Genomic DNA, 25,264 nt, shown 5'->3' with positions numbered 1-25,264 from the left:
GCTTGTGTCACTAACCCAGGTGTGAAAACAACAACCTTAAGAAGCTCAGTTGCCAGGGCAATACGCACTTTGTGGGTTTGCACTAAGCTCTGCAGTAAGATAAATTTCCCTCACCGGACTTTGGTTTGTGTCATTGTTTCATTTGTCTTGTCAAGACAAACATTAGCTCCAAATGCAGGCTTATCATATTAGCTATTCCTACAGCACATTGAAAGATGGTTCATGTCCATTCCCTTGTGTGCAGAATTCATTAAGCAAATGGGAGGAGGACATAAGGATGCCCCTTAGGTTCTGAATGGTTGGTGACATAATGGGCCCTCAGGATCCTTCATTAGATGTAGCCATCCTCTCTGCAAGGGAAAGGGCATGCCTCATATTCCCTTCCATGGGGCCATCTATCATCTCACGATTTGATTGGCTGTCACCTCTGTCCTCTATGTGAAGGTGTCCTCGGCCCCTGCTTTGTCCTGACTTTTACCTCTCTGTCTCCCCTGATGTGTGTGTGTGTGTGTGTGTGTGTGAGGTCCTTCAGAGTAGTGATTTACATGCTTTGTCATTCACGACTATCAGACCCACTGAAGATCACTCTCTCTCTCTCTCTCTCTCTCTCTCTCTCTCTCTCTCTCTCTCTCTCTCTCTCTCTCTCTCTCTCTCTCTCTCTCTCTCTCTCTCTCTCTCTCTCTCTCTCACACACACACACAGACACACACACACACACACACACACACACAATCCCACCTCTCAGTCAGTGAGAAAGTGAAAGAGCATCACATTGCATTTAGGGCTGTGGCAATCTTGATATACTGAGCTGGTCAGTGTAATGTATCAGTAATTGATGTCACCACTTGATAAAAGGAAAGGTTGTTTCAGGATGTGATATGGGCCAGGGTCATCTCCCTACCTGACAGAACAGATTTGCTGCTGTAGCACACACACAGTCATGTTTGATCAATGCTGATGGCCGTCAGGCATCGGGTTTGCTCTGTGTGTGAGTGCACTTGAGTGTGTGAAAATAAATATCCACGTGTGTGTGGCTCATATACAGGCTCATACGCAGCGTGGGCATGGACTGAGGCTAATATTGACATGCATTGAGGCTACCCACCCTGCCATGATAAAGAAAAGGTTGGGGAATTGACCTTCACACATCATGTTGGCTTGGTAGGAACATGCCAGAGAAACTAAGCTGTGGAGCCAAGCTATGTGAAATAGCCTTTGGTTTACTGACCATGAAGTACTTCTTCTAATCTTCCTATATAGTGGTAGTGGTAAATGGATTCATTTTCAAGCCATTCCAAATGCCTCTGCTTCAGCGGATCTCCACACTTGAAAGTTAAGTACAATATAGTGACCCAACTTTTTGACTGGGCATTAACATGTGTCTTTATGGAAAGAGAGTAGTGCAAGCAGAGACTGTATTTCATTGCATGAATTTGAATTAGAATTTCATATTGTACCACTGAATTCAAAAAATGAATTTCTTTAATACATGAAAAAAATAACTGTGCCTTGCTCTCTCCACCTGGTGAAAGACCGTGCATTCGCGTGCATTTTTCCTACCTTCTCAACACAGTGGAAAAACAGCATGAAAAAGACAGATTGTAATCCAGTTGTACAAACCACCTTCTGAGGTGGTCAGAGGTGGATACAACCACACTGATCAATCCAGATGCAAAACCTATGGAAATGTGATGGAAAAATTCAGATGCAATGCAGATTTGCATGAATCCAATTCTATGTGGATACATAAGACGTATTTTCAATGCCAGATGTAAATGAATTGCTGGTAATGAGTACTTGGATGCTAGCTGCACTTGAGATGCATGTCAGTGCAAGGTGTAAAGGAGCTACTGAAACCAGGGAGATTTTTTTTCCTGCTTTCAGTATCCGCTAAAGCCTTATACTTGAAGTGGTACCTCAAATATCATCATCACATCAAGTATGTTTGCCGGCCTTGATTTAAGCATTTTCATGTAGAGAACTACTCCAGCCAAGCAAGTGCATCTGGAAAATTGAGTAATGGGGCAATTGCGACAGAAGTCGACAGCTACACTTTTCACTGCCTCCATCTGCCCTTCGTTCCCCATGTTTGGGTCTTTGTTAAGATGTCTACTCTCTGGGTTTTTTCATTTGCTAGGGCTATCAGCAAGTAAATTGCTTTTCTTGTTCCATGACCGACTTGTTTGTTGTTTGTTTTTCCAACATCTTTACTGACATCCTGAGTCAGGATGTCAGTAAAGATGTTGAAAAAACAGGCCTACCTTAGTCAGGATTCCTGACTAAGGTAGGCCAGGGTATCAGGTTGAACGTGTGATTCCATTGGCTTCACATGGGGGTTTGATGACAGCTTTGGCAAGATAGGCCTTGAGGTTGTCCAGTGCAGTTTCTTTCTCTACTATTTTCCTCAATGCTGTGATGATGCCACGTCTCTTTGCCACTGATTTGGAATGAAAGATAGATCATTGCTTAGCACATCTTGAACTTGTCAAAGTGAATTGTTCTGCTTTATTTCTTTATTTCAATTTCTTAAATGCTTTTGGCATCCCTTCTTGCCATGTTGTCTGTGGAGAATATCAGTTAACATTTGAAATTTAATTTGCAACAATGAACCTTCCTCTCACCCACTCACCACCCACGCCTGTGCAGCGTGATGCAACCCTATACAGCGCTGGGTGTCTTACTTTGCCCTTCACGGACAATCTCCAAGCAATGTGTTTTCTATTTGCATCCATTTGGATTGGGTTGTTATCATTTTGTGAAATTGAACAGACTTTTGATCTGTCTTCTGCTGAACTTTTGCAGATTTCTGCAAAGTGAGGCACACATTGCCACTTAATGAGTCATAGTTTGGAGCCAGTGGGGAGCTGGGACCCCTGTGGGTGTTTCTCCAGTGAGTCACCAAAGACTGTGTTACCCACAATCCCCCCCAAAGGTCAAACGCCTACGGACTAGCTTGGCTCGGCTCTCCCACTCATTTATCAACTTTATAATGGAAACACAAAAATGTTTATTCATATTTTTTTTAAATAACTTGTTCATCACTAGCCAATACTTAATGGAGCATTGTATTTTTGTTAATAAATGTTTAACCAACGTAATCACAAAGCTAATGTTGTCATAACTTATTGCTTATGATACAATATGTAAATGATAAACTGTAAATTTTTTGTTACATTCATTCCAGAACAAATACTTATTTATAGCATTTACTAATGCTTAGTAAACTGTTAAAAAACAAAAATTAACATAATTAACTAAAATAAATAATGCTTTATCAAGGACAGTTATCATATAGTGTTCCCCTATGTCTCAGTAAGTTAGTCTTCTTCTTTGGTGTCCATTTGTTGTCCTACTCTTTCTACCCAGTGGGAATGGAAACTTTAAACATTAAAACCAGGGTCTATACAAGAGCAAAGTCCTTTTCTATACATTTCCTACTTGCTTCTTTGGAGTTTTTTTGTGTTCATTTTCCCTCTTATTCCTTTCAGTTATTCCTCATATTGTCCTTTTCCAATTTTTCTGCTGTTTCTCTCCTCTCTACATTTCTTCCCACTAATCTTACTTATGGGAGTCAGGTCCTCTTCTTCTTCCTTTTCTGTTTACACATCCTCACTCTTTCTGACTTGATAATTCTTCTGAGTCTTGTGTCATCTGTATATCAATCACACTTTCTGCTTTCGCTGTCTCTCTCTCTCCCTTGTTGGTTGTCTCAGCTCTCACAATCCCAGTCTCACTTTGTTTGTATCCCTCCCCCCACTTTTGTGCCACCCCACCCTCCTTATGCTCATTAAATGGAACCTAGATATGTCAAGTTGTCACTATGCCTCCCACAGCCTCTGTTCGCCTGTCTTTTAGCGAGTAAAACAGTTGTTCTCCATTTCTTTCCTCTTGGTCCAGACAAACTTATAGGATGTCTAGTGAGAGTCCCAGACATCCATTTTTTTTCTTCAGCGGCGCTCCATTCCTATCAGAAGTCAAGATTGCTGTTCGATGACCCAACCTGTCATTAGAGCGCGATTCTTATGGACCTGAAGCACAAAAACGCTGATAGTTGCTGTACCTCAACAGACATGGAGGTGGAGGTAATATGAAATCACAGGGAGGTTTTGAATTGAGAATGCAGCATGATTGCTCTACCGGTGAAGATAGGAATCAGAGTTGAATAAGAATGCTATATTTCCTATTTATCTTAACATCAAGGAAACGCAGGAGTTTCCATTGCATGGCCCTGAGGTAGCACATCACTCACTATTGCATCTGTTGCTCTGTTGATTGTAATCAATTGATGGGTGGAGAAGATATGAGCGTTGGTTTCCACATGGTATTTTGTTCCTGATAACCGCCAGGTGTAATGTTATCCTTTGCTAGCCAGAATTTAAATGTGATCTACCGTAATGAAAGTAGTGTCTCTTTGGCTGCCAAATAAGCCTGCTGGTCTGGTGCCCAAAAACCCCGTTATCCTTCCCTGGTAGCAGGAGAGGGTTTGCTCCTCCAGAAATAAAAAAACAAAACACTTGACCGCTTCAAGTAAATGTGTGATTCAATGTAATTAAAACAAAGCTGGTTCTCATGACTCGGATATTATAGTTTGCACCTGTGTGTGTGTGTGTGTGTGTGTGTGTGTGTGTGTGTGTGTGTGTGTGTGTGTGTGTGTGTGTGTGTGTGTGTGTGTGTGTGTGTGTGTGTGTGTGTGTGTGAATACGTGTGAGTGTGTGTTTGTATGTCTTTTGTGTGTTGTGATGTACATACAGTATTGTGCAAAAGTCTTGTGAGTGTGTGTTTGTATGTCTTTTGTGTGTTGTGATGTACATACAGTATTGTGCAAAAGTCTTAGGTACATGTAAAAAAAAAATCCATGAAGCGGATTTCAAAAATAATGAAATTAAAAGTTTCTAAATATAAAAAAACGTACTACTGACACACTAATGCAGAAAACAAATAAATAAACATCTAAGACAAAATTTAAATAAAAAATCTAGGGTGCCTAAGACTTTTGCACAGTCCATAGTACACATCCATACTCAACCTTATGAAGGACTGTGAAGGACTATGAAGTACTGCACCATAACAGTTAAACCATGAGCTCCATTATTAATTGGCCAGTCTCCGTGTGCTTTTCTTGTCTCTGTTTGAGTTTAACTGAACTCTTACTGCAGGCAGAATTGATGGTGGCTGGTGCATGCACATCCCATTATACACTTGTTCAAAAGTGTTCTGTGCGCTCAAGTGGAACGATTTTCATGAGAGGGCAGATCCGATAGAGCAGGCTAAAGTTGGCCAAAGAACTCATCCAGCATTTAATCCTATTTGATATGAAGTTTGTTGAGCATTACAGTTTACACATTTTTCTCTATGCATGCAGTCAACTATGCAACTAATTGAAAATATTGCATTGGCTTGATAACACCGCTAATGATGTGAATGAGAATCCAGCTTTCCCAGCAAGCTATTGCACCAGATGAAACTTAACGTGGATTTCTCGTGAGTTCTTTTTCTCTCCTTTAGTGTGTTGAGCCTCCTGACAGAATCTAGTACAGGGCCTAGTAGATCCTTTCTGCCTCTGATTGTATACCCTGGAGTGAGATTAGTACCGCTCCAGTGGGTGAATGCTGGTTTGCATGCAACCTGATTTAAAAAAAAAGAACAATGTCACATGTGAGGTTAATGTCAAATAGAAGATGAACCAGTCTGCACAGGACACAGTTCTCTTTCCACTTTGTTTCTCATTGAGGCCATCACCTCCCTGCTATCAAGTTACTGTAGTTTGTTTGCATGCACAAGTGTGTGTGTTTGTGTGTATCAACATCAGTGCCAGCTTGTCTATTTGAGGAGATACTGTGAGGTTAAAAATAGGGACCATCATTTATCAACGTTTCTCTAGAATTACCCCAGTTTATACTTCTCTGTATAATCCTAGGATTAAGCATTGAAAAATTCAATTTATAACCTGAAAAAGTTCCAAATCTGTTTAGCAATTCGATTGTCTGGGGGATGGTAGATATCGGGTCAGAAATAAACAATGAGAATTGTCTGAGAATTCCTTGACTAAAACTGGCAGATTTAAGTGCGCTAGATAAAGGTTTGATCGCCACGGCAAATAACAACGGGCTCAAAGGGCACCCCTGGCGAGTTCCTCTACCAAGTGTGAAATATTGGGATTTCACCCCATTAGTACTTACGGAAGCCTTGCGTAGTTTATCTTTCTTGTCAGCTCTGTGACTATACATGAATATATAGCCTAAAGTAAACTTTTTATTGTGCCAGGAGTTCGGTTTCCTCTTTGAAGACACAGACTGAAACAACAAATGTGACGTGACTGCCACGCCTTCTCAAAGTGCCAAGCTGTTTGCAGCTTATCATGAATTACGTGCTTGTTTTGAAATGTGCTTAGTCTTTCTTGTCTGTTTACATTGTTCCCCTTATCTTTTCTTTTAGCCTTGTAAAGAGCTTTGTAGCAAAGTGCTTTGAGTTTAAGGCGCTATATAAATAAAGTTGACCTGCCTTGACACTACCCTCTCAAGGTCTTGCTTGTGAAGGTTTTGTTCCTGCTCTCTCTCTCTCTCCCTCTCTCTCTCTGAGCATATGTTTGTATAAATAAATATATGTGTGGGTTATAAAATGTATGTTTCTACTAGAATCTATGTGCTCCTTGTTTGCAGTATATGGATGTGCTTTCTGCTCCGGTGCTTCCATTATGAAACCGCTTTCACTGTCACTGATGCAGAGGTGAAAGGTGACCTCAATTTCACCATCCACAGTCAACACAAATGCCCAAAAAATATTTTTTCTACTGTTTGATATACAGTTTTGTTATGCTGTTGTGTATCATTCTTTTTTTTTGGAAAGCAAAGGTGAAATGCGTGCTGTTCAGCCTCTGTAAAAAAAAACTGGCAAGGATACTCTTGCTCAGCGGACGATGACATCACCTAACCTAGCAGGAATACCTCACAGCAGGTCTGTTTTGACTTCAGCTTGGAGATGCTTGAATCAAGCTGTTTTAAATTGTGTTTGTATGTCTCGGCTTCAGTGCTTTAAACCATTTCAGCGCCTCAAAAAAAACAAACAAAAAAAAAAAAAAAGAATCCCATGATTCTCACCCGTTCCTGTCTCCCTTGTTTCCTCAGAGTCATGTGTTTACCAGTCATGTGGTGTATTGTTGATTTTTTTATCTGTTAGTGAAGGACAATGTGTGTGATCTCAAAATACAGCGAGCTATACAATTATTCTAGCAGCGACACATCAAAGTTTTTGCTACATGCTCCTGAGTTATGTTTCTCAACAATAATCTGCTCCCCTATCTGTGATCGGCACAAATGCAGATGGATTCACTGTTTCACCAGCCTATACACATGGATCAGGTCTTTGTTTGCCTTTCAAGTATCCTGTGTTTGGTTTGCCTTTCTTGTCCAATACTTGAATGGGGCTTTTCATCCAGAAAGTGAAGAGGTGCTTTAACAAAAGACAGAGATATTATGCTGAGCTGAATTTTTGCAAATATGCTGGATGGTGTGTTGCACTGGCAGCTTTCCTATAACTCATTTCAGTGTCATGTCTTGGGTTTTGTCTTGAGGGGGATTGTCAAAAGCTGTTTTCTTATCCGTGCTTGGGAATCTTGTGATGCAGTCGGTAGGGAGACCATCCTACTGGGTTCAAGCCCCCATGTCAGCAAGCGTCTGTCCTGCTGAAGTGTCCTTGAGCAAAACACTTAATCCCTACCAGGGGTGCTGTTCTGCAGCCGACCCCCTGCTCTGACCTGCCTGTAGAGGGCGGGCGCTGGAAACAGAGTTTCCCTACGGGGATCAACAAACTATGAAGTATCACAAAGTATCCAGGGTGCAGCGTAAAGGTCGGAGTTATACTTGCCTCTAGTATGTTTTCACTGTCAAAAATGAAAATAACCACTTTTTCTTTTACTTTAATTACTGTAAAATGTTCAGAATATACAACAGCAAAATGGCAGAAAACTTAACAAGGAAAAACAAATTAATTTGATGATTGGGAATACATTTGAGGTATGTGATTTTTTTTATTTGTCTTACCACTACATTAATGGGACCTGATGAGGGGTTGTCAGCCAAAATTCAGGCTAAGCACTGCCAGCTTTCTTCATCGTCAAATGGTGCAAACAGTACAGAATTCATCAAGTTCAACCCAAGGAAACTGTTGCTGCAACAATGAAAGAAACAGTAGCCGTCATGTCTGCACCACCCAACTCTCTGAGTAATTCTGAGGTGGCATTCTGTCTGACTGGTCAGAAAAAACACAACAGTGGTAGAGAAGAGGCAAAGATAATAAGCTTCACCACCTGACAAATACTACAAACCTCTCCTTCTTTGGTCACTGGTGCAACTATTGCAAGCAGGGAACCCAGCGCCTTAGTTAACTGTCATCCAGTATTGTCCCAATGGGTTCTTAGGCTGCAGTCTCCCTCCCTCCCTCTCTCTATCCCACCGTCCCTCTCTCTCTCCCTCCCTCCCTCCCTCTTGGTCACTGTCAGTCTTCCCTCTCCCAAGAGTCTCAGTGACCTCCGCTCATGTCAGCTTCTGGATACTGACTGACAACCGCTTCTGTACAGAATGTCTCGGGGAGCCTTGAGCTGATGTTCAGACTGTACCGAGTGCATGCTGAAACTAATGATGAAGGCCAGGACTGTTGACGACAGCCAAGCCTGTCAGAGCTGTGGATCAGTAATGTGAATAGACAGCTTTGTTACTGGAAAGATAAGGGTTTGAGGAGACTCCCTATGCAAAATGAATCTTGATAGCGCCGCCGACAAATTTGTATCTAATTCAGATTTTAAAAAAAAAGAAAAATAGAAATCATGTCAATACAGTGGCCCCCCACTCATATTAGAATGTAGATGATTAGATTAGAATGCAGGAATTCAACTCTCATATTGTATCATTATCAAAGCAATATTTTTCATTTCCTTTTTTTCATCAACTGTATGATTGGTCATTTTTGACCGGATTCTGATCCAGTCTGCTCATGCACCGATTTCACGTCCATTCAAATGAGCAGATGAATTCCTGTATGACTGGATAAGAAGGAATAGGATTTTTATCAGTCTCTTTATTGTTTTTTTAATCTGTCCGTGTGCCTTGTTTGCATGTCCCTAGATGACGCTGCGGCGGCGGAGTCTGATGAGTCGGTGGTGGACCGCAGTTATGTAAAGAAGAAGCTGGAGCATGGACTGACACGGATATGGCAGGTCGGAGAGATCATACTTCTCTCTCTCTCTCACACACACACACATACACACTTTGTCACATATTCTCTCTCTTCTTGCTTTATATGTGGAATATCTCCCCTCTCCCTTTCTATTTCATTTACTTTCTCACACATTCTCCCTCTCCCTCCCTCTACCTCTGTTTCACTCTTTTTTCCACACAGTCGCACTCTGGCCGCTGTATCTCTTAGTTTTTTCCATTGTTCATTTTCTTCACTCCCTCCTGCTCCGTTTCGGTGTTGTTCAATCAAAAGTTCTCCTCCCATTAATAACTGTGGCGGTCTCCTTTCTCTCCCCAGGATGTCCAGTTGAAAGTGAAGGCCTATATCCTGGGGACGGACATGTCCAACTTCAAATACGACGATTTCATAGTGGTGCTGGATGTCATCAGCAGGTATGCTGCAGGGCCGGGGCCTGCCTGCTCTCCTCGTTATCGCTAATTGGTCTTCATTATCCCGCTCTCCTGCCTCTGTCTCTTCTTTTTCAACTGGATCTTCTTTCACATGCATTCTCTTTCTCTCTTGTACTCACTTTCACAGCACTCTCCTGCTCAGTTGCTCAGTCAGTAACTCACTCACTGACTCAATTCATACAAACACAATTGCACAAAAAAAACAACACACACACAGTCTACCCGCCTCTATGGCCCCACGTCCCACGATAAACTTCTCATTAGCCACGTTTACATGCACATGAAACATGCGATTTTTATGCGATTAAGGCCATAATGTGAGTAAGGCAGAGCCCATTTAAACACCATACTCTGATTATATTAATGTGATTTTTCTCTTACCATAATTTAAGCATAATCACACTAATATATGTGGGGCACTAATACACCAGTTTTGTAGTGTTTTGAAGAGACAGAGTATATGTTACGTGTGTTGCAAGACGTGAATATCATCCAATTTTTAGATATGCATAACCACTGAAATGGTGACATTTTTATAAGAGTGTCAGTAAGTTTTGACTGACTTTGACCTCCATAATGAAATTGAATGTATTTTTTAAGCAATCAAACCTCCGATTCCCGCAATTCTCTGGATAATCAAAATAAGTACTCATGTAATCAGGACTATTATAGGGAGTTGTCAAATTGTGGAATCATGTAAGTGGCTTAATCAAAATATTGTCTTACTTGCAGTATTGGCAATGGTCGCAATATTGTGCACACATAAATGTAGCCATTGTCAAGCACAACAACCAATGGATGGTTTCAGGGAGGATCAATAGGCAAGCATCAATGAGTCCGCTTGTTGCCCCTTGAGCCTGATCTCCTTGCCATTTGCTCCATCAATTTACTGCCCCACTGACGGTGGACCACAGGGCCAGCTGGGTCCTTGGGTCAGAGAAAGAGAAAAGGGGTTTGGAGATTGGAGTTTCCAAGGCCACATGCACTGTAAAATGCCTCGCATTGGGTTAATTAGTCTTGGGTGGGGGAATTTTTTTCCACTGGTTGGCTTTTTTTTTTTTTTTCCCTCTTTATTCCTACACTCCTCCTTGCTGCCCCATTTCTCCCTTTTTCTCACTTACCCCCTCGGTTTCTCTTTCTCTCTTCCCTGCCCTCTCTGCCTCCCTCCTTCATCCCTCACCCTACAACCTTGTCTCCCTCCAGGTTGATGCAGGTGGGCGAGGAGTTCTGTGGCAGTAAGTCCGAGGTGCTGCAGGAGTCCATCAAACGCCAGAGCGTCAACTACTTCAAAAACTATCACAGGTGAGATAGCACCTTGCCAGGCCGTGTCCGTCTAATCTGCTGGGTCTCTCCCATATGGCCTCATTTCCTTTCATCCACAAAGCCGATCGACTGGGTGTGAACAATTAGGCATAAAGTAGATGGATCTGACATGTAGATATCATTGACAGCAGATTATCATTGCTTCACAGAAAGTTTTACACACAGTTGCAACCGTTGGCTGTCTTGAACACACTCTGTTTCCAGCGTAACCCTCCTAGGAGTGGATGTGTAATTATATGGTAACACTCACTGAGCTGGAAGTACATTTAAATCTTGATTACATAACCCCCTGCTGATCACATGAATATGTATGCTTTCACACCGACATCAGTGCATCATCAGAGGTGATTTGCATTGATCGGTGTTGTGATTACCTGTCAAGTGTCATTGATAAGATGTTTAAACATCAGAATGCTAATAAGCTGCATCTCTGTGACGGAAAGGGCAAAGGAGGCAGACACAGAGGCAGGGCAGGATGCATACAAACCGAAAGGATGGGGTTGCGGAGGGCGAGAGGGAAGAGACAGAGATGTTAAAAGAGAAGGGATGGGTAGATGAAATCGTAATTAAAACTGGGAAAGAGAATAAGAGGTGTTGGGAATGACAGACTTGCAGAGAGAGGGAGAGAGAGAGGCAGACTGCAACAGGAAGAGGTGGACTGAGACATCGGCCTACTTGCCAGACCATCTGTGATCAATTCAACCCAGCCCTTCCTCGCCCACCCGACAACGATGTGAGGGCACATTGCCACGCTCCCTCCCTCTATTCATGCACACACACACACACACACACACACACACACACACACACACACACACACACACACACACACACACACACACACACACACACACACACACACCACAGACACACACACACACACACATCGGCACTGCTGGCCAGGAGGCTCCCGACGCGCATCATTTTCACATTAGGCTTGATCCATTTGCGACCTGGGCGCCGTCCCCAGAGAGATCACCCGTCAGCCAACTTTGACTGCCTGACGCCTCCATTTGTCTGGCAGCTGCCTGCAGTAACAGACTCAGTCATCAGGGGGTGTATTGTTGGCCTGCGGGTGCGAAGGACACAATGACATTGTCAAGCTTTAAAAATGATAAAGATCTGAGAGCTGCACCATAGGACATTTCTGCTTTTATTATTCTCCTATCTAGTTGTCTCTGAGTGATGGGATTCTTTTTGAAAGTTTTCCTTTAATTCTTAATTCTTTGCATTTTAGGAAAATAGCTATAGGAAAATGGCACCAGAGTTTGCCAAATGGGCTGTTTAAATAAAGTTGATTGAGCATATGATTTTGAAGTCAAAAGGAGTGAAAATGCAATTGATATCCCTGTATCATTTCTGTACCAAGTCTCCCCTGTCTCTTGCCTGTGTGTGCGACATTCTGTTATTTCCCCCTGCTTCAAACACCTGTAAGGCCGGGAGCCAGGGGGTGCGGAGTGTTTGAAGTGAACACTGCACTGACATTTTGCGCAAAAGGATTTGATATTGACCCAGCAAGTAAGCGCTGGGGTGTGTGTCATGAGCTGTGATCACAGTGAACATGGACACACACACACAAAAAGCACAAACATCCACCCACACACACACACACTTTTTCCCTTTCACAGCACATCAGTGACCTTTGCAGACTGTGTTTATGTCAGTGCATTTAATCTAGACCCCATGAACATAGGAGCCGCTGGAAAGTAAATGGCAGGAGGTAATTAATCGACGGAAGCTGACTTCTTGTCTTCGTTTTCACTTTCTTTGTTCCTGTGTTCCTGTCTCTTTCTCCTCCACCGCCCTCCACCCACACCCGTTTCCCCCTGTCTCCCCAACACTGCAGGGCGCGATTGGAAGAACTGAGAATGTTTCTGGAAAATGAGACATGGGAACTCTGTCCGGTCAAGTCGAACTTCAACATCGCCCAGCTTCATGTGAGTAAGACGTCACGTCACTGAAGCGAGGCAATTGAAGCAAGGCAGCATTCATTTGACATTTGAATTAACGTCTCTTGGAAAGCAATCCCCTACACTGTCATTCATCCCTCACTGTGACATTTGCATATGGATATGAATCACAGAGGTTCTGTTCAATGGTTTCTGTGTGTGTGTGTACGCGTGCAAGTGCATCAGCTTGTGTATCAGTAAGTGGTACAGTAAAGTTGACATTCACATTATGAAATACCCTTCTCTCATACCCTGCAGGTGTTCAAAAATAAAACCACTGAGTGTCAGAACCCACTGTAGACCATTCACAACCATCTCTAAGATGTTGCTGTTGTCCTGTGAATATACAGTGTAACCAACTCTGAAAAGAGATTGTTCTGTTTACAATATGTTCAACTCACTTCACATACAACAGAGAAATGATAATGGAAAAGAAAGAAATGTCAGAAAGATAAATGGAGTTAATTCAATGTGCCTCTTTTTTTCATTTTGAGCTTAGTCACTGAACCAATCTGTTTTTGCTACATCCCTGTCTTGCTTGAGCACATTTAGCCACAAACACACTTTCCAAAGAATCTTCAGAATAAACCCGCTGGCATGAGCATTTTGCATGTCTCTCTATTAGTTTATGCTAAACAGCCGATGTAATGGCCTTTCCCATGCCTGACTGTCATTACAGAATGATTAAGGCTTTGCTTTGTTTGGATGCGGAAAGGTACAAAAAATTGTTGCAGACATCCGCTCAAGCAAATGGTTTTATTGTGACAGCAGCTTTGACATGTGATACTGCTTAATTTTGTGGGCTATATGAGAAGCCTTATCTTTTCAATATTTGTCATTTTTGGTTGATTAAATTCTGAAATGCTAAAAGCACACACAGGTATTGTTTATTAAGGTTGGAACACAGGTTTTGGCAAGAGTATAGAGCATGATTGATTAAAACTACTCAGGCTTTTCTCAAATATACAGTACAAATATACACAAGCATTTCCTTATATTAACTATGGCACTTCAAGCTATTCACCTCTATTGCCCTCCCCAAATGTTAAATAGGATCCATTTGAAATACATAATTTTCTGTTCTAGACCTTAGAACATTTCTCCATGGATGAATCATACAGCTAGAGGGCTGATTGTTCAAGCCAGCCGGCCTAAGGACAGCGCTCTCATCTCATTGTTAAAGGTTAATGACTCGGAAAAGGCACCAAACAAAACAGGGAGGCAGGAACATCATCTGCAGGTGCAAGCAGGCGGTTTGCTTGTGCCTCAGTTGTGGGTCAAGATATTCCTGCAGGTTTCATTTGGACTCAAACATCTGCTGGAGTGCACTTGGTTTGTCACAGTGCTGTAGCGCTGCTAGAGATGATGTGAATTGACCTAATGGGCCCTAGTGCTGAATAATGGTGGCCTCTTGGATTGCCATAATGTGACCCAATCGCACAGACCATTCCACACGCATTGCAAACTGTAAAGAGTGTGGGTTGACATTTGGACATTTTCCTGGGCTGGTACAAAAATCTGACAAGATTGCTGCCATTTTTATCCATCTCACCTTTGTGTTGTGTTCTTGTGTGCAAATGGCCACATTCTCGTTTCTACACTGTCATCAGTGCTAGCCTAATTCAAAATTGCTGATGATGCAGCCGTTGTTAATTATCACCATAAAGTGGTTTTATATATTGACTTTGTATTGTATATCAATAATTGCATATTAAGTTTCTAAACTTGTGCAACACCTTTTAACAAACTTTTCACCCCCTTTGAATCTCAATTTCTTTTCATGTGCCTCATATTTTGACTATACCAAACATTAGACCACATCTGTGTCCCTCTGTCCTCTCTTCCCCGATCCAGGAGTTTAAGTTCATGGGCCAGTGTCGCTCCCCGTCCGTCTCGCCCAGCAGACAGGCCGTGTCCTCGGCCGGCCCGGCCCAGGAGGAGCTGTCTCTCTTCCAGCAGTACCTCCAGGAGGGAAACCCCTTTGAGATGCACATCGAGCACAAGGAGGAGGAGACGGAGGATGTGCTGGCGTCTAACGGGGTAGGTGCCAAGGGGAGGCGTTTGCACACACGTATGAGAAAACAATGATTCTCACTGCATATTAATTTGGAATTAGTTGTATCCGTGTGAGTTATGCATTGGCCAGTGTGTCGAAAGGCTGAAAAAACAACATTTTGCTGATTTTGAGGAGAGTTGTCGGCAAGGGTAGTAAGATTTTAAGCTGTTTGTTTTTTAACTTGTAGTTAGTTAGTAGGGTTAATTAAGATTAAATCACTCAAAGTAAATCGTAGCATATCATATCATATATCGGACAGATGTGTACAGACATGGAGAAACCAAAACTCAGCATTCATATACTCATTCCAAATAAGCACAGTAGTTTTTGCCTAGTTCCTCTCATCCATCATGTCCATCGTCAGTCTTCTGCCTTCGGATCATATCAGCTGTGGCGATCCCGTCGTTCATTGCCATCAATCAGATACACCCATTCTACTACTGCAAACAATAAAGAGATGAGGTGATGAAGTGGGACATAATCACTGGTGGTCGCTAAGTGCTTTACTGCAGCCCTCTAGCTGTCATCGTCAGGGTCATAACAGACTTTTATTGACTTGGATCTGTATCTGTGCAGGGCCGCGGGTGCACAGCCTGCCATGATTATTATAACACTTTGATGCTTAGCCCGACATTTAATATGAGCTGCTGGCCTAATGAAAATACAGAGTGGGTATGCATGGGGGCAGGGCTTGTTCTTTGCTAAGCGGGATGAACTTGGGAATGGAGCTGTGTATGATAATGGAGTGACTTTGTCAAAATGTGGTTGTGTGTTGACACTGGAGCGATCGCACAGCACAGTCGATGTTGTGTAGTGGTGTGGTTTTTTTGGGGGTTTTTGTGTATCCATCTAAATTCAATAACCCTTTGATTTAACTTCAGCACAGCAATACTTGGACTCCTTGAGAGCTAGTATACTATTTTAGTGTTCAAATGCATCGTTTTGATATCAGAATCCGTTTTATTTTCCTGTAAACACATTTTCCACCCTGTGGTGTGTATTAAGTACAGGCAACGCTCCGCCTTATGCCTTAATTGTTGAAAGAAGCGATACATTTCTCTTCAAAATGGAGAAGTGAATTTACACGGGCTCCCTGCCGCTTTGTCACCTACTCTTTTTTGAAAATAATATTTTTCTTTCAGGCCTCAACAACTAAAGCGATATCGCACTACCTAATACACCAGCCTTATAGAAGCCATAGCTTGCTTATAAGCTTACGGTCTTTCCTATATGGCTGTTACCTGAGCTTGTGCAGTTATTAGAGTTGTGAAGGAGGGATAAAAGAAAATCTTGTTTTTTTTTCATTTAAGGAAGGCCTTATCTGAACTCTGTTTTCTGGGAGCTGAATGATTTTTTTTTCACCTGAAGCCAATTCTCTCATGGTAATTCACCCGATAGACCTCAAATATGGGAATTTAACGCTCTGTTTTCATTTAACCTTTTGATATTTTAATCACAGGCCCTGTGACACAGTGGGTTTTTAAACTGTTGGCCTCTTGATTAACCAGTTTGTATTTCATAAAGGGAATCATATTTTCCAAACCTTTGTAGACCTTCCTTTGAGGTGTTCAACAGCAGTGACATGATATCTCTGTGGCAGCAAATTCATTCACTCTTGTTTTCAGCCACTGATGATGTGTCAAACGGTGTGTGATAACAACTTTTGACTCGTTCTCCCTCTTCCTCACTTCCTCACATCCATCCTCTATCCCTCCTTTGCTCTGTCCCTTTGTCCATCTTCTGATCTCTTTCTTCCATCTTTCTCTCTCTCACACACATACATACACACCACACACACACACACCACGTACACACAAACAGTATGAGTCAGATGAGCTGGAGAAGAGTGTGTACCAGGATTATGACAGCGACAGCGATGTCCCCGAGGAGCTCAAGCAGGACTATGTGGATGAGCAGACGGGCGACGCCCCGCTCAAGAGGTCAGTCACGGGTCAAAGTTTGTGGTTTTCTGTCATTTCCCCAGCTCAGGTGCTGACAGCGAACTGATGTGATGCTGTGCACCTACAGTATTTAGAAGTTGTCCTGAACAACGGCATCTCGGATCATCCAGTTTTTCACTCATTTCCGCTCCTAGTCATTCAAAATTTATGAAAGAAAGTGAACACAGAACTCTCTAAATGTAATACACCCCAGGCACTGAGTCAAATTATCTATCGTTGAATCTTTATTTTAAGGAGGTTCTTAAGGGACTTGCCCTCATGCATTATGCCGATTTTTACACATTTAGCAATGATATTTTTAGCTCGCCTCTACCTAACCCTGCTAAGTAGGCGGAAAGGTTGCATTGAGTTTTTTGTCTACACGTCATAAAAAATTCTCTTTCTACCCACCTCTGCCCAGTGACTACTGAGAGATTAGTGGCTGCTTGATAAACACATAGGCAATCATTAGCTCCTCTACGCCTTGTATAAAAGGATTAATTTTCACAGTGAAAGAGACATTTGAATGTGGTTTTAGAAGAGTTTTTAACCTCGATTTTGGATTTTATTTCATTAAAGGGTTTTAGTCAGGGAGTGTTGAAAGATGCAAGGATCTTTACGGTTCTATAATATATTCTATAATATATGCAAACAGTAGCCAGTTCAGCATATTATACCTGTGATTATTTAGGTCATTTTTTTTAAACAGGTGTGGTGGGTGTCATACATCACCACATCATTTAGGGAGCTTATTATGGAGCACAGAGTTATGAATGTTATAACAGAGTTATGAATGTTATAACACCCCACTCCTTGCTGTTTTTGGGTTGCTGTGTGAGTGAACCTGTGTGTCTGTGTGTGTGTGTGTGTGTGTGTGTTAGTGGTGGACTGAATTGAATGAATTCCTTTATTTAAGCAGGAAGTCTCATTGAGATCAAGATCTCTTTTTCAAGAAACCTACTAACAACAATACAGTTATATATATATATATATAAAAGTGCAGTTAATTCACACTTTGCCACACAGCAGACAATCAGCAAACAAAGACAAGTCAGAGGAAACAGTTACAGTCAACATTATGAAAAGTCAGTTGGTAAGAACCTGGCTGAGACTGTGTGTGTGTGTGTGTGTGTGTGTGTGTGTGTGTGTGTGTGCGTGTGTGTGTGTGTACTGTGTCTATCTGTATACATCCTAGGAGCTGACACCTAACCACCAGATGTGCAGGGGAAACGACACATAAAATACCATTACTTATTCAGCAGCTTCTCATTGCAAGGAGGCATTATTATAATGATATCATTTCCTGTCATATAATTAATACAACATATGATGACTTATTCTTGGTGTTGTGATGTTAGTGTGTTGAGTCTCATTTGTTATACATGGTGACGTGCGTAATGCTTTGCATTAGCCTACACCGCATCACATTTGCCAGCCCCTGTCCCCCTGTGTATCACCCCAGCGGTAGCCTATAGTCACGAAAATGCTAATCTCCCCTTCTTATCAGCGGGAATCACTGATCGCTAATTATCAGGTGGGTCGCCGGGTCACATCCAGAAATTAGAAGGCCCATATAATGAATGCGGGCTAATACGGCTCAATGATCAGTGTCAGAGGTCCGGTTCTCTAAGATCACCAGTTCAAAGACTCCACCGCAGGGGTCCTTGTGTCTCTCAGGCTTTGTGTAATGGCTTCTGATTGATCAATTACCTGACTGTGAGCAGATGTCTAGTGGCAAGAGTGGCACGTAACAGAGCCGGGGCTCTGAACCTGCCGAGGGTCAGTGACATTAAGATATATTAGTAAGTCTCTCTTTTTCTCATGCCTCTACCCTCCTTCCACCATCCTCTCTTTCACCCCCCCTCTCGCTAATCAGTGTGTCCCGAGAGACCATAAGAAGCAGGAAGAAGTCGGACTACAGCCTTAATAAGACCAACGCACCAATCCTCACCAACACCACCCTTAACGTCATCCGGCTTGTCGGTGAGTCTTGCGCACACACACACACACACACACACACACATCTCCTCGAAAGCGGTCAAGACATAGCCACAGTAGTGGTTGACCTCTCTGACTGGCTGAGACTTCCATTTAACCACCAATTAAGTGGGCAGCTCATTGAGACAGGCGGCCTCAGGTCTGTGCCGCTACCTGTGTGACTGGCCTGCACTAATCATCGTTAGCCTTCACTCTGACCTTTCATTTTGTAAGAAATGCTCACATGTTTTTCTGACATGGGTTTGAAGGCAGCGGGGCCCTTGCTTGGCAAAACGTGCCCTTTGGCGCCGTAACCTTCTCAATTTGATTGTCAAGTACGAAAAGGCATTAGACTAGGCAATTATCGGTGGTTAAATTGTCCTTTTGTAATATGAATTAATTTGTTAACCGAGGCTGATGGCATGCAAATTCAGATTTGCTTTTAATGTTCACATTTCATACCGTGCATATTTTCAGGCCGGTGCGCTGTTTTCAATAAAACCGTTCGGCCCCGCTCGCGTTCACAGTTCAGAACATTCCTGCATATATAAAATAAAATAATTGTCTTTATTCGTCTTTCTTTCTTACAATAGGTAATATTGATTTAGAACTGTCTGGAAAAACTTCAAGTGGCAAACTGAGGCTAAAGCCAGACTTTGATTCGAAGCAATCACTTCTAATTCAGTCTCTGCGGCTCGTTGATAGAGTTAGATTGCGCCCTGAGTTCTTGGTGCACAATTCAAGAGAGAGGGCGTGAAAAATGAGAGTGTGAGCGAAATACTAGTGGCAGTGGCAGAGCCAAGTAGATTTCTTCTTTTTTTCCCTCCATTCATCAGTTCTGACTCAATGGTAACCTTGTCACACCCCTGTACCTCTGTACTTATTGCTTCTATTACCTTTTTGGCAAATTAAATCCCCGCCCCCGAGTGTATGCAAATGCAGTGTGTGCCGGCTAAGGTTCTTCCCTAAAGGATGTGGTTCCGCCATGATTAACTTACTGTAGCTTAACTCTTTGAATCTCCTACAAGATTTACTTTGGAGTTGAAGCATTTAATTCACTGTAGAGCAATATTGGATTCCAAAAGATACTGATACTGATGGGTAGCCACTGTACAAGACCCTGTACAATCAGGAACACAGAAAGCAGGACAAAAGAGATGAATGTCCTACAAACCTGAATTTCTGAAAAAGCAAAACCAAAAGAAACAAACAAACCAAAGTTTTATTAAACATCATGTGCACAATGTATTTGATTGTGTCTTGATTCCGATCCTGAAAGAGATGAAGGCTGAATAGCAGCTTTGGAGCACTTTTGCAAACAAGCAAGTAAAGATCAGTACGCAAGTCCACAACCCCTCCTCTATCTGATGGTAACTGTGTTTATTCTTGTGTCATCTCCATAAAGGGAAGTACATGCAGATGATGAACATCCTGAAACCCATCGCCTTCGATGTCATCCACTGTGTGTCGCAGCTCTTTGACTACTACCTGTACGCCGTCTACACCTTCTTTGGACGCAATGACATGGTACGGTATCACTGGTCCACTATACTTTACATACTGTATATTATATACTGTTTCATTGCGCACTGTATATTTATGTCAAAGACCCATGAATACGTTCTGGGGCACCAAACACACCAGACAAGTTACACACACCTACTGTAAGCGTTAGTCATTCTGTCAGTTTGGTGTCTTTTTTTTGCCATTTTTTCCTTTGTTCGATAGTTTACAGTGAAGGAGGACAGGAAAGATTGTGGAGAGATGGAGGGATCAGCTGGTTAACACCTGGACTGATATTTCCAATAGCTATATCAAAATGCTGTGCCTTTCCCCTCAGGCAGTACTTCTTGTTGTCCACCTCTCCTTCTTTTCCTCTTTTCTCATCACTCTCATCGCTCACAGCGGAAATCCCAGCTTAAGGATAGGTCACTCAGACTGGGAGTGAGTGCCCCCCCCCTCTTCATCTACCATATCATTTGTACCGTGCCTGAGCCCCATTCGGAGGTGCTAGTGGCTCACAGAGACAGAAAGCAGCATTTGTGTTGATAGCGCCCTCAGGGAGCTAGTAATGATGGCAACCAAACGACTGCTGTCCCACCGAGGTGCAGGAGATGAAGAGGATGAGGCGAGCGCTCTGCAGGGCGCCCCTCCAACAGAGATTTGCGGTGTGTGTGTGTGTGATGGGGAAACGAGGGAAGGGGGACACCCCGGTTGCAGCTTGACAACTTGTCAGGGGTTCCTTTTTCATTCCCCTCCATCTGATCACTGTGGGTCCATGTGTGCCTCTGTATTTTTGTCACGTTCTCCCTCTGTCTGTTCTCTGTTTGCCTGTATTCATATCTCTCTCCCTCAGTATCACTGTCTGCCTGGTCGCTAACTCCCCTTTCCTTCTTTACTGTGGGTTCCTTTTCTCAGGCTCGCTCCCTCTTTCTCCCTCTCCCTTTCTTCTCATTTTTGAGTGCCATGTCCTTAATCTCAGCATGTTCTGCTCTTTCCTTTGGCATAGCTTTTACTTTCCTCCTCCTCTTCTTTCTCTTTCCTCTCAACATCAGCTCCCATGCCATTTCTTTCTCCCTCTCTTCGTCTCTCTCCATCTCTCTCTCTCTCTCTCTCTCTCTCTCTCTCTCTCGTCTCTATCTCTTTCTCCCTCTCTCATTGTGTCTCTCTCTCTCCGTCCCTCTATTCCACTATACCTCTATACCTCATTATGTCTCCATGAATATTTAAAATGCTCCTGGAAATTGTTATGCACATATGCTGGTATTTTGACCTAGGGACTGCTCTCTTTACACAGCTGGCATCAAGATGGAGTGGGTTGACTTCTCGAGTTGAGAAGTAATGACTGGCATTAATATTCAAAAGGGTAAATACCCCATTATCTGTGCATATTGGCCCTGTCTAGTCGAGCTGCGCCATTGGCTCTGTCACACACACACATGCTAAAGATACATTAGATGCCGCGCTCACGGCTTCTCCACTCCCATTAATAACTGGCCTTTCAAATGCCGGGACAGGGAGAGACAGATTTACAAATACCTTATTGGAAAAGTGATTCACGCATCAGATGATGAAATGCTTTGCCCCAGGAGAAAGACTTGGATTCTTCACTCAAGTGCCCATTCCAGGGAGAAGGGGAAGAAGGATATAGTGAGGGAGAGGGGGAGGCGAATGGAAGGATGTAGGGAAGAGAGAAAAAGATGGCGGATATCCAGGGTGGATGTATCACAATGTATTGCGATTTGGAGAGAGAGGGGGGGAAGGAGAGAGGTCGTGTAAGAGACGCAATAAAGTAGGAGAGGTGAAGAGGCAGAGGTGTCCAGAGAGAGAGAGAGAGAGAGCGGAGAGCTGACACTTTAATAGATGGGCTCTCTGGAAAGTGAGCAACAATATGAGCAATAGTGGAAGATTCTAGTTTTATTGTCCCTGCTTGGCCATCTGTCTGCCTGCCTACAGTGAAGCATCCTGATGCTGTTTACTCAGTATGCAAAGCCACTTGTTCTGTCTCCTCATCTGTCGCTCCCTGTAGGTGTGCCTGTGTGTGTGTGCCTGTGTGTATATCCTTGCTCTCTTAATAGCTTAAACACTCATACACACTACAATATATACAAACACACACACGGTTGCTGTGGGTATTTTTTTGCTTTTGCTTTTTGAATTGATTGACTGGATTTGGATTGGATATTTTAAAGTTTGGGGAAGTGCTTGAATTAAAAAGTGTCTTAACGTCCTTGATTTTGTCAACATCACTTGACAGTCATAATTCCTTTCATGAAACAAAGTGTTTGCTGTATCCCTAAAGTTTTATTGCTGCTAGTAGCCACTGATTACACTGTATTAAATAGAGGGCTGTAATTAAAAGGGTTTCCAATAAATTCACTGCTACACTAGTAAATCAGTTATTAATTTAATAATAAAACCATTGGAGCAGTCATGTGAAATTAGTTCCTTTTATCATTTACTCATGGAAATTGCACTGTTACCCAAAGAAGAACATAAGGCAGAACTGCACACTGCCAGCTTTTGACTCTATATATGTGCATTTATTGTGTGTTAAAATATTTTATATCAATTAAGTACACTTATTTGATATGAATTACAACTTCAGTAAGTGTGTGGATATCTTGATATCTTGCTTTGAGAGGATTTACCATACTCAAAATGCAGCTTCTTGTGTAACTGTGAGTCTCAAAGGGATTTCAACTATAGAACAGACAGATAGTCACCGACTATAGTCCTATTACTATGGCACAGTACTTTGGTACTGTGCCATATAGAATAGAAGTGGACCACTGTGTGATTAAACAAACTTCCAAATAGTCAGATTTATTTTATTCACTACAGTTTGAAAGCTGGTTTTGAATGGGCCACACTGCAGAAGTGACCTTAGACAAACTGAGAAAGCCAGTGATGTTTAAATCCATCAGTACAGAGTCCACACTGCAACTGAAAAATCATTGAGATGCAAGAGGCTGCGTTTAGGGCTATACATATATATATACACACACACACATATATATACATATATATGTAAATGTGTGTGTATATATATATATATAATATGAAATGCATCAAAAGGTAATTTGGAAGTTGCTAAAAAACATTGTCAATCCAACTTGAAAGCTTTTGAATAGCGCTTGAAGTTGAAGAAGCTGTATGAACTCGATGCTCTTTAAAGTTCTATAAAACCAATGTCAAGTCTTTGAAACACAGAAAACAAGGACAAATACGCAGGCGACACCTAATTTCCTGCCGTCATTTAGCTTGGCATGCATCCTGGTTTTACATGTTGCTTCCTCACTCACAGTCCCCTCTCACTGTCATCCTTGAGAGACGTCTTCAGGATAAAGCCAGAATAAGGGACATTGTTCAGATGGAACAGGTGTACCGTTCAGTCTTCATAACACCCACGATTCAATGCCTCCTGAGTATTTTTCACAGTTTCAAAATGAATGGATGCTCATGTGTGGACACATAATGGTGTCAAACCAGGAAGCTGACATGTACCAAGGCCATCAATATCAACAGTGATTGGATCTTCCCGTACCTAACCTGACTGAATAGTCACAGGTACTTCTTTCCCCACGTGGGCTGCTGTTGCTCAAAGGTTTCTTATTGGCCAGAATAGAGTTTTGGTCCAGCTATTCCCTGAGAAGTCAGTGACGCCCCGGTCTGAATGCTAAAACCATTTTAATGTGAGGTTGTACAAAATCGTTCCAGGCTACCCATCACTTCCACTAATCAATGACAGAGTGCTGATTTGTTGTGCTCTTTTCTGTATACTTCAATGTTTTTTCTTCCTGTTTATTTTAGTTTTTTTTAATTTGAGCTGTTGGTTCTTGTTTTTTCCTTTCTGCTGTCCATTTGTCATCCATAGCCTGTCCCAAGCCCATCTTTGCCCACTCAGGGTGGCAGAGAGGTGGGCACTGCCAGGGTGGTGGGCCCTGCTTGCTTGGTAAGAGTGGAGCTCCAGAGGCGTTGTAGCTATTGCACAAGGTCATCCCCGCCTTGTGAGTCCAAATACTGCTTAACACTTGCGGTGTGCTTGATTTGAAGCGCTTGAGGTGTGCATGATGTATGTTCTCAAGTGCTAACCCACGAACTGAGCCACCAGCCCAGTGACATCAAGCACATCTGAAAGTGATTTCAGAGGCATTTGGGCATTAAGTTTGCTGTGCATTCACCCTCCTCACACTCCTCCTCCTCCTTCTCCTCCCTTCTGTCATGTCCCGTAGTCGGTGTGAATGTTTAATTTTGATGTGTGTTCCTCCCAGTTACTCCTCCCTCCTTTTGGATTAGATTGGGGTAAGAGCAGACAGGAAGGTGTGGAGTAAAGATTCTCTTGTCTAGCAGTACGTGAGATGATAGCTGATATTGCTGTGTGTGTGTGTGTAGCTTCCACACTGCTAAATTGGGTGTTCTTATACAGGAGAGTGTCTTTGTGCATGCTACAGATACTAACTGTGTGCGTGTGTGTGTGTGTGTGTGTGTGTGTGTGTGTGTCTATTCTACAGTATGAGTCATCCGGTCTGGGCCTTATCAGCAGCAGACTGAGAACCACACTGAACCGCATCCAGGAGAGCCTCATTGACATGGTAAGACTGTAACTCAGCCTCTTCCTCTGCTCTCTCTCTCTCACTTTCTCTTCTGCTCGCTCTCTATCTCTTTCTCTCTCTTTTCCCATCTCTCAATGCCTCATTTCCTCTCTCCTTCTCGCTATCTCTCTGACACACTCATTTTCCCTCTTTTCTACCCCTCCCACACCCCCCTCTTTATGTACCTCTCTCCTCTTTATCCCTCTCTCTTTTTTTTTTTCATTCACTCTATCCATTCGGTCCATGTATCTGGCCTTATTGTTGAGAGTGCCCACAGCCTGCA

At 42.6% G+C, this 25,264-nt stretch overlaps 1 protein-coding gene across 1 annotated transcript in view; it reads left to right on the top strand.

The window, feature by feature from the left end:
• vps50 (VPS50 EARP/GARPII complex subunit) overlaps positions 1 to 24,981 on the top strand; it is a gene marked incomplete at both ends in the record, with an annotated part of 58,304 nt that extends 33,323 nt beyond the window's left edge. The window contains 9 exons of the mRNA XM_071532933.1: positions 9,120 to 9,211; positions 9,529 to 9,623; positions 10,845 to 10,943; positions 12,811 to 12,901; positions 14,768 to 14,953; positions 16,791 to 16,909; positions 18,786 to 18,892; positions 20,292 to 20,413; positions 24,901 to 24,981. Coding sequence (XP_071389034.1) covers positions 9,120 to 9,211; positions 9,529 to 9,623; positions 10,845 to 10,943; positions 12,811 to 12,901; positions 14,768 to 14,953; positions 16,791 to 16,909; positions 18,786 to 18,892; positions 20,292 to 20,413; positions 24,901 to 24,981 — 992 coding nt within the window. The remainder of the gene's footprint in view (positions 1 to 9,119; positions 9,212 to 9,528; positions 9,624 to 10,844; positions 10,944 to 12,810; positions 12,902 to 14,767; positions 14,954 to 16,790; positions 16,910 to 18,785; positions 18,893 to 20,291; positions 20,414 to 24,900) is intronic.
• Positions 24,982 to 25,264: the final 283 nt, after the last annotated feature.

The sequence above is a fragment of the Centroberyx affinis genome, unplaced genomic scaffold (genome assembly GCF_046629955.1).
Source record: "Centroberyx affinis isolate AG114_WGS23_722 - 3 ecotype Tasmania unplaced genomic scaffold, CSIRO-AGI_Caff_v1 ptg002288l_1, whole genome shotgun sequence".
Classification (NCBI taxonomy): Eukaryota; Metazoa; Chordata; class Actinopteri; order Beryciformes; family Berycidae; genus Centroberyx; species Centroberyx affinis.
Note: the sequence above shows the minus strand (reverse complement) of the source record. Positions and strands in the feature narration are given on the sequence as shown.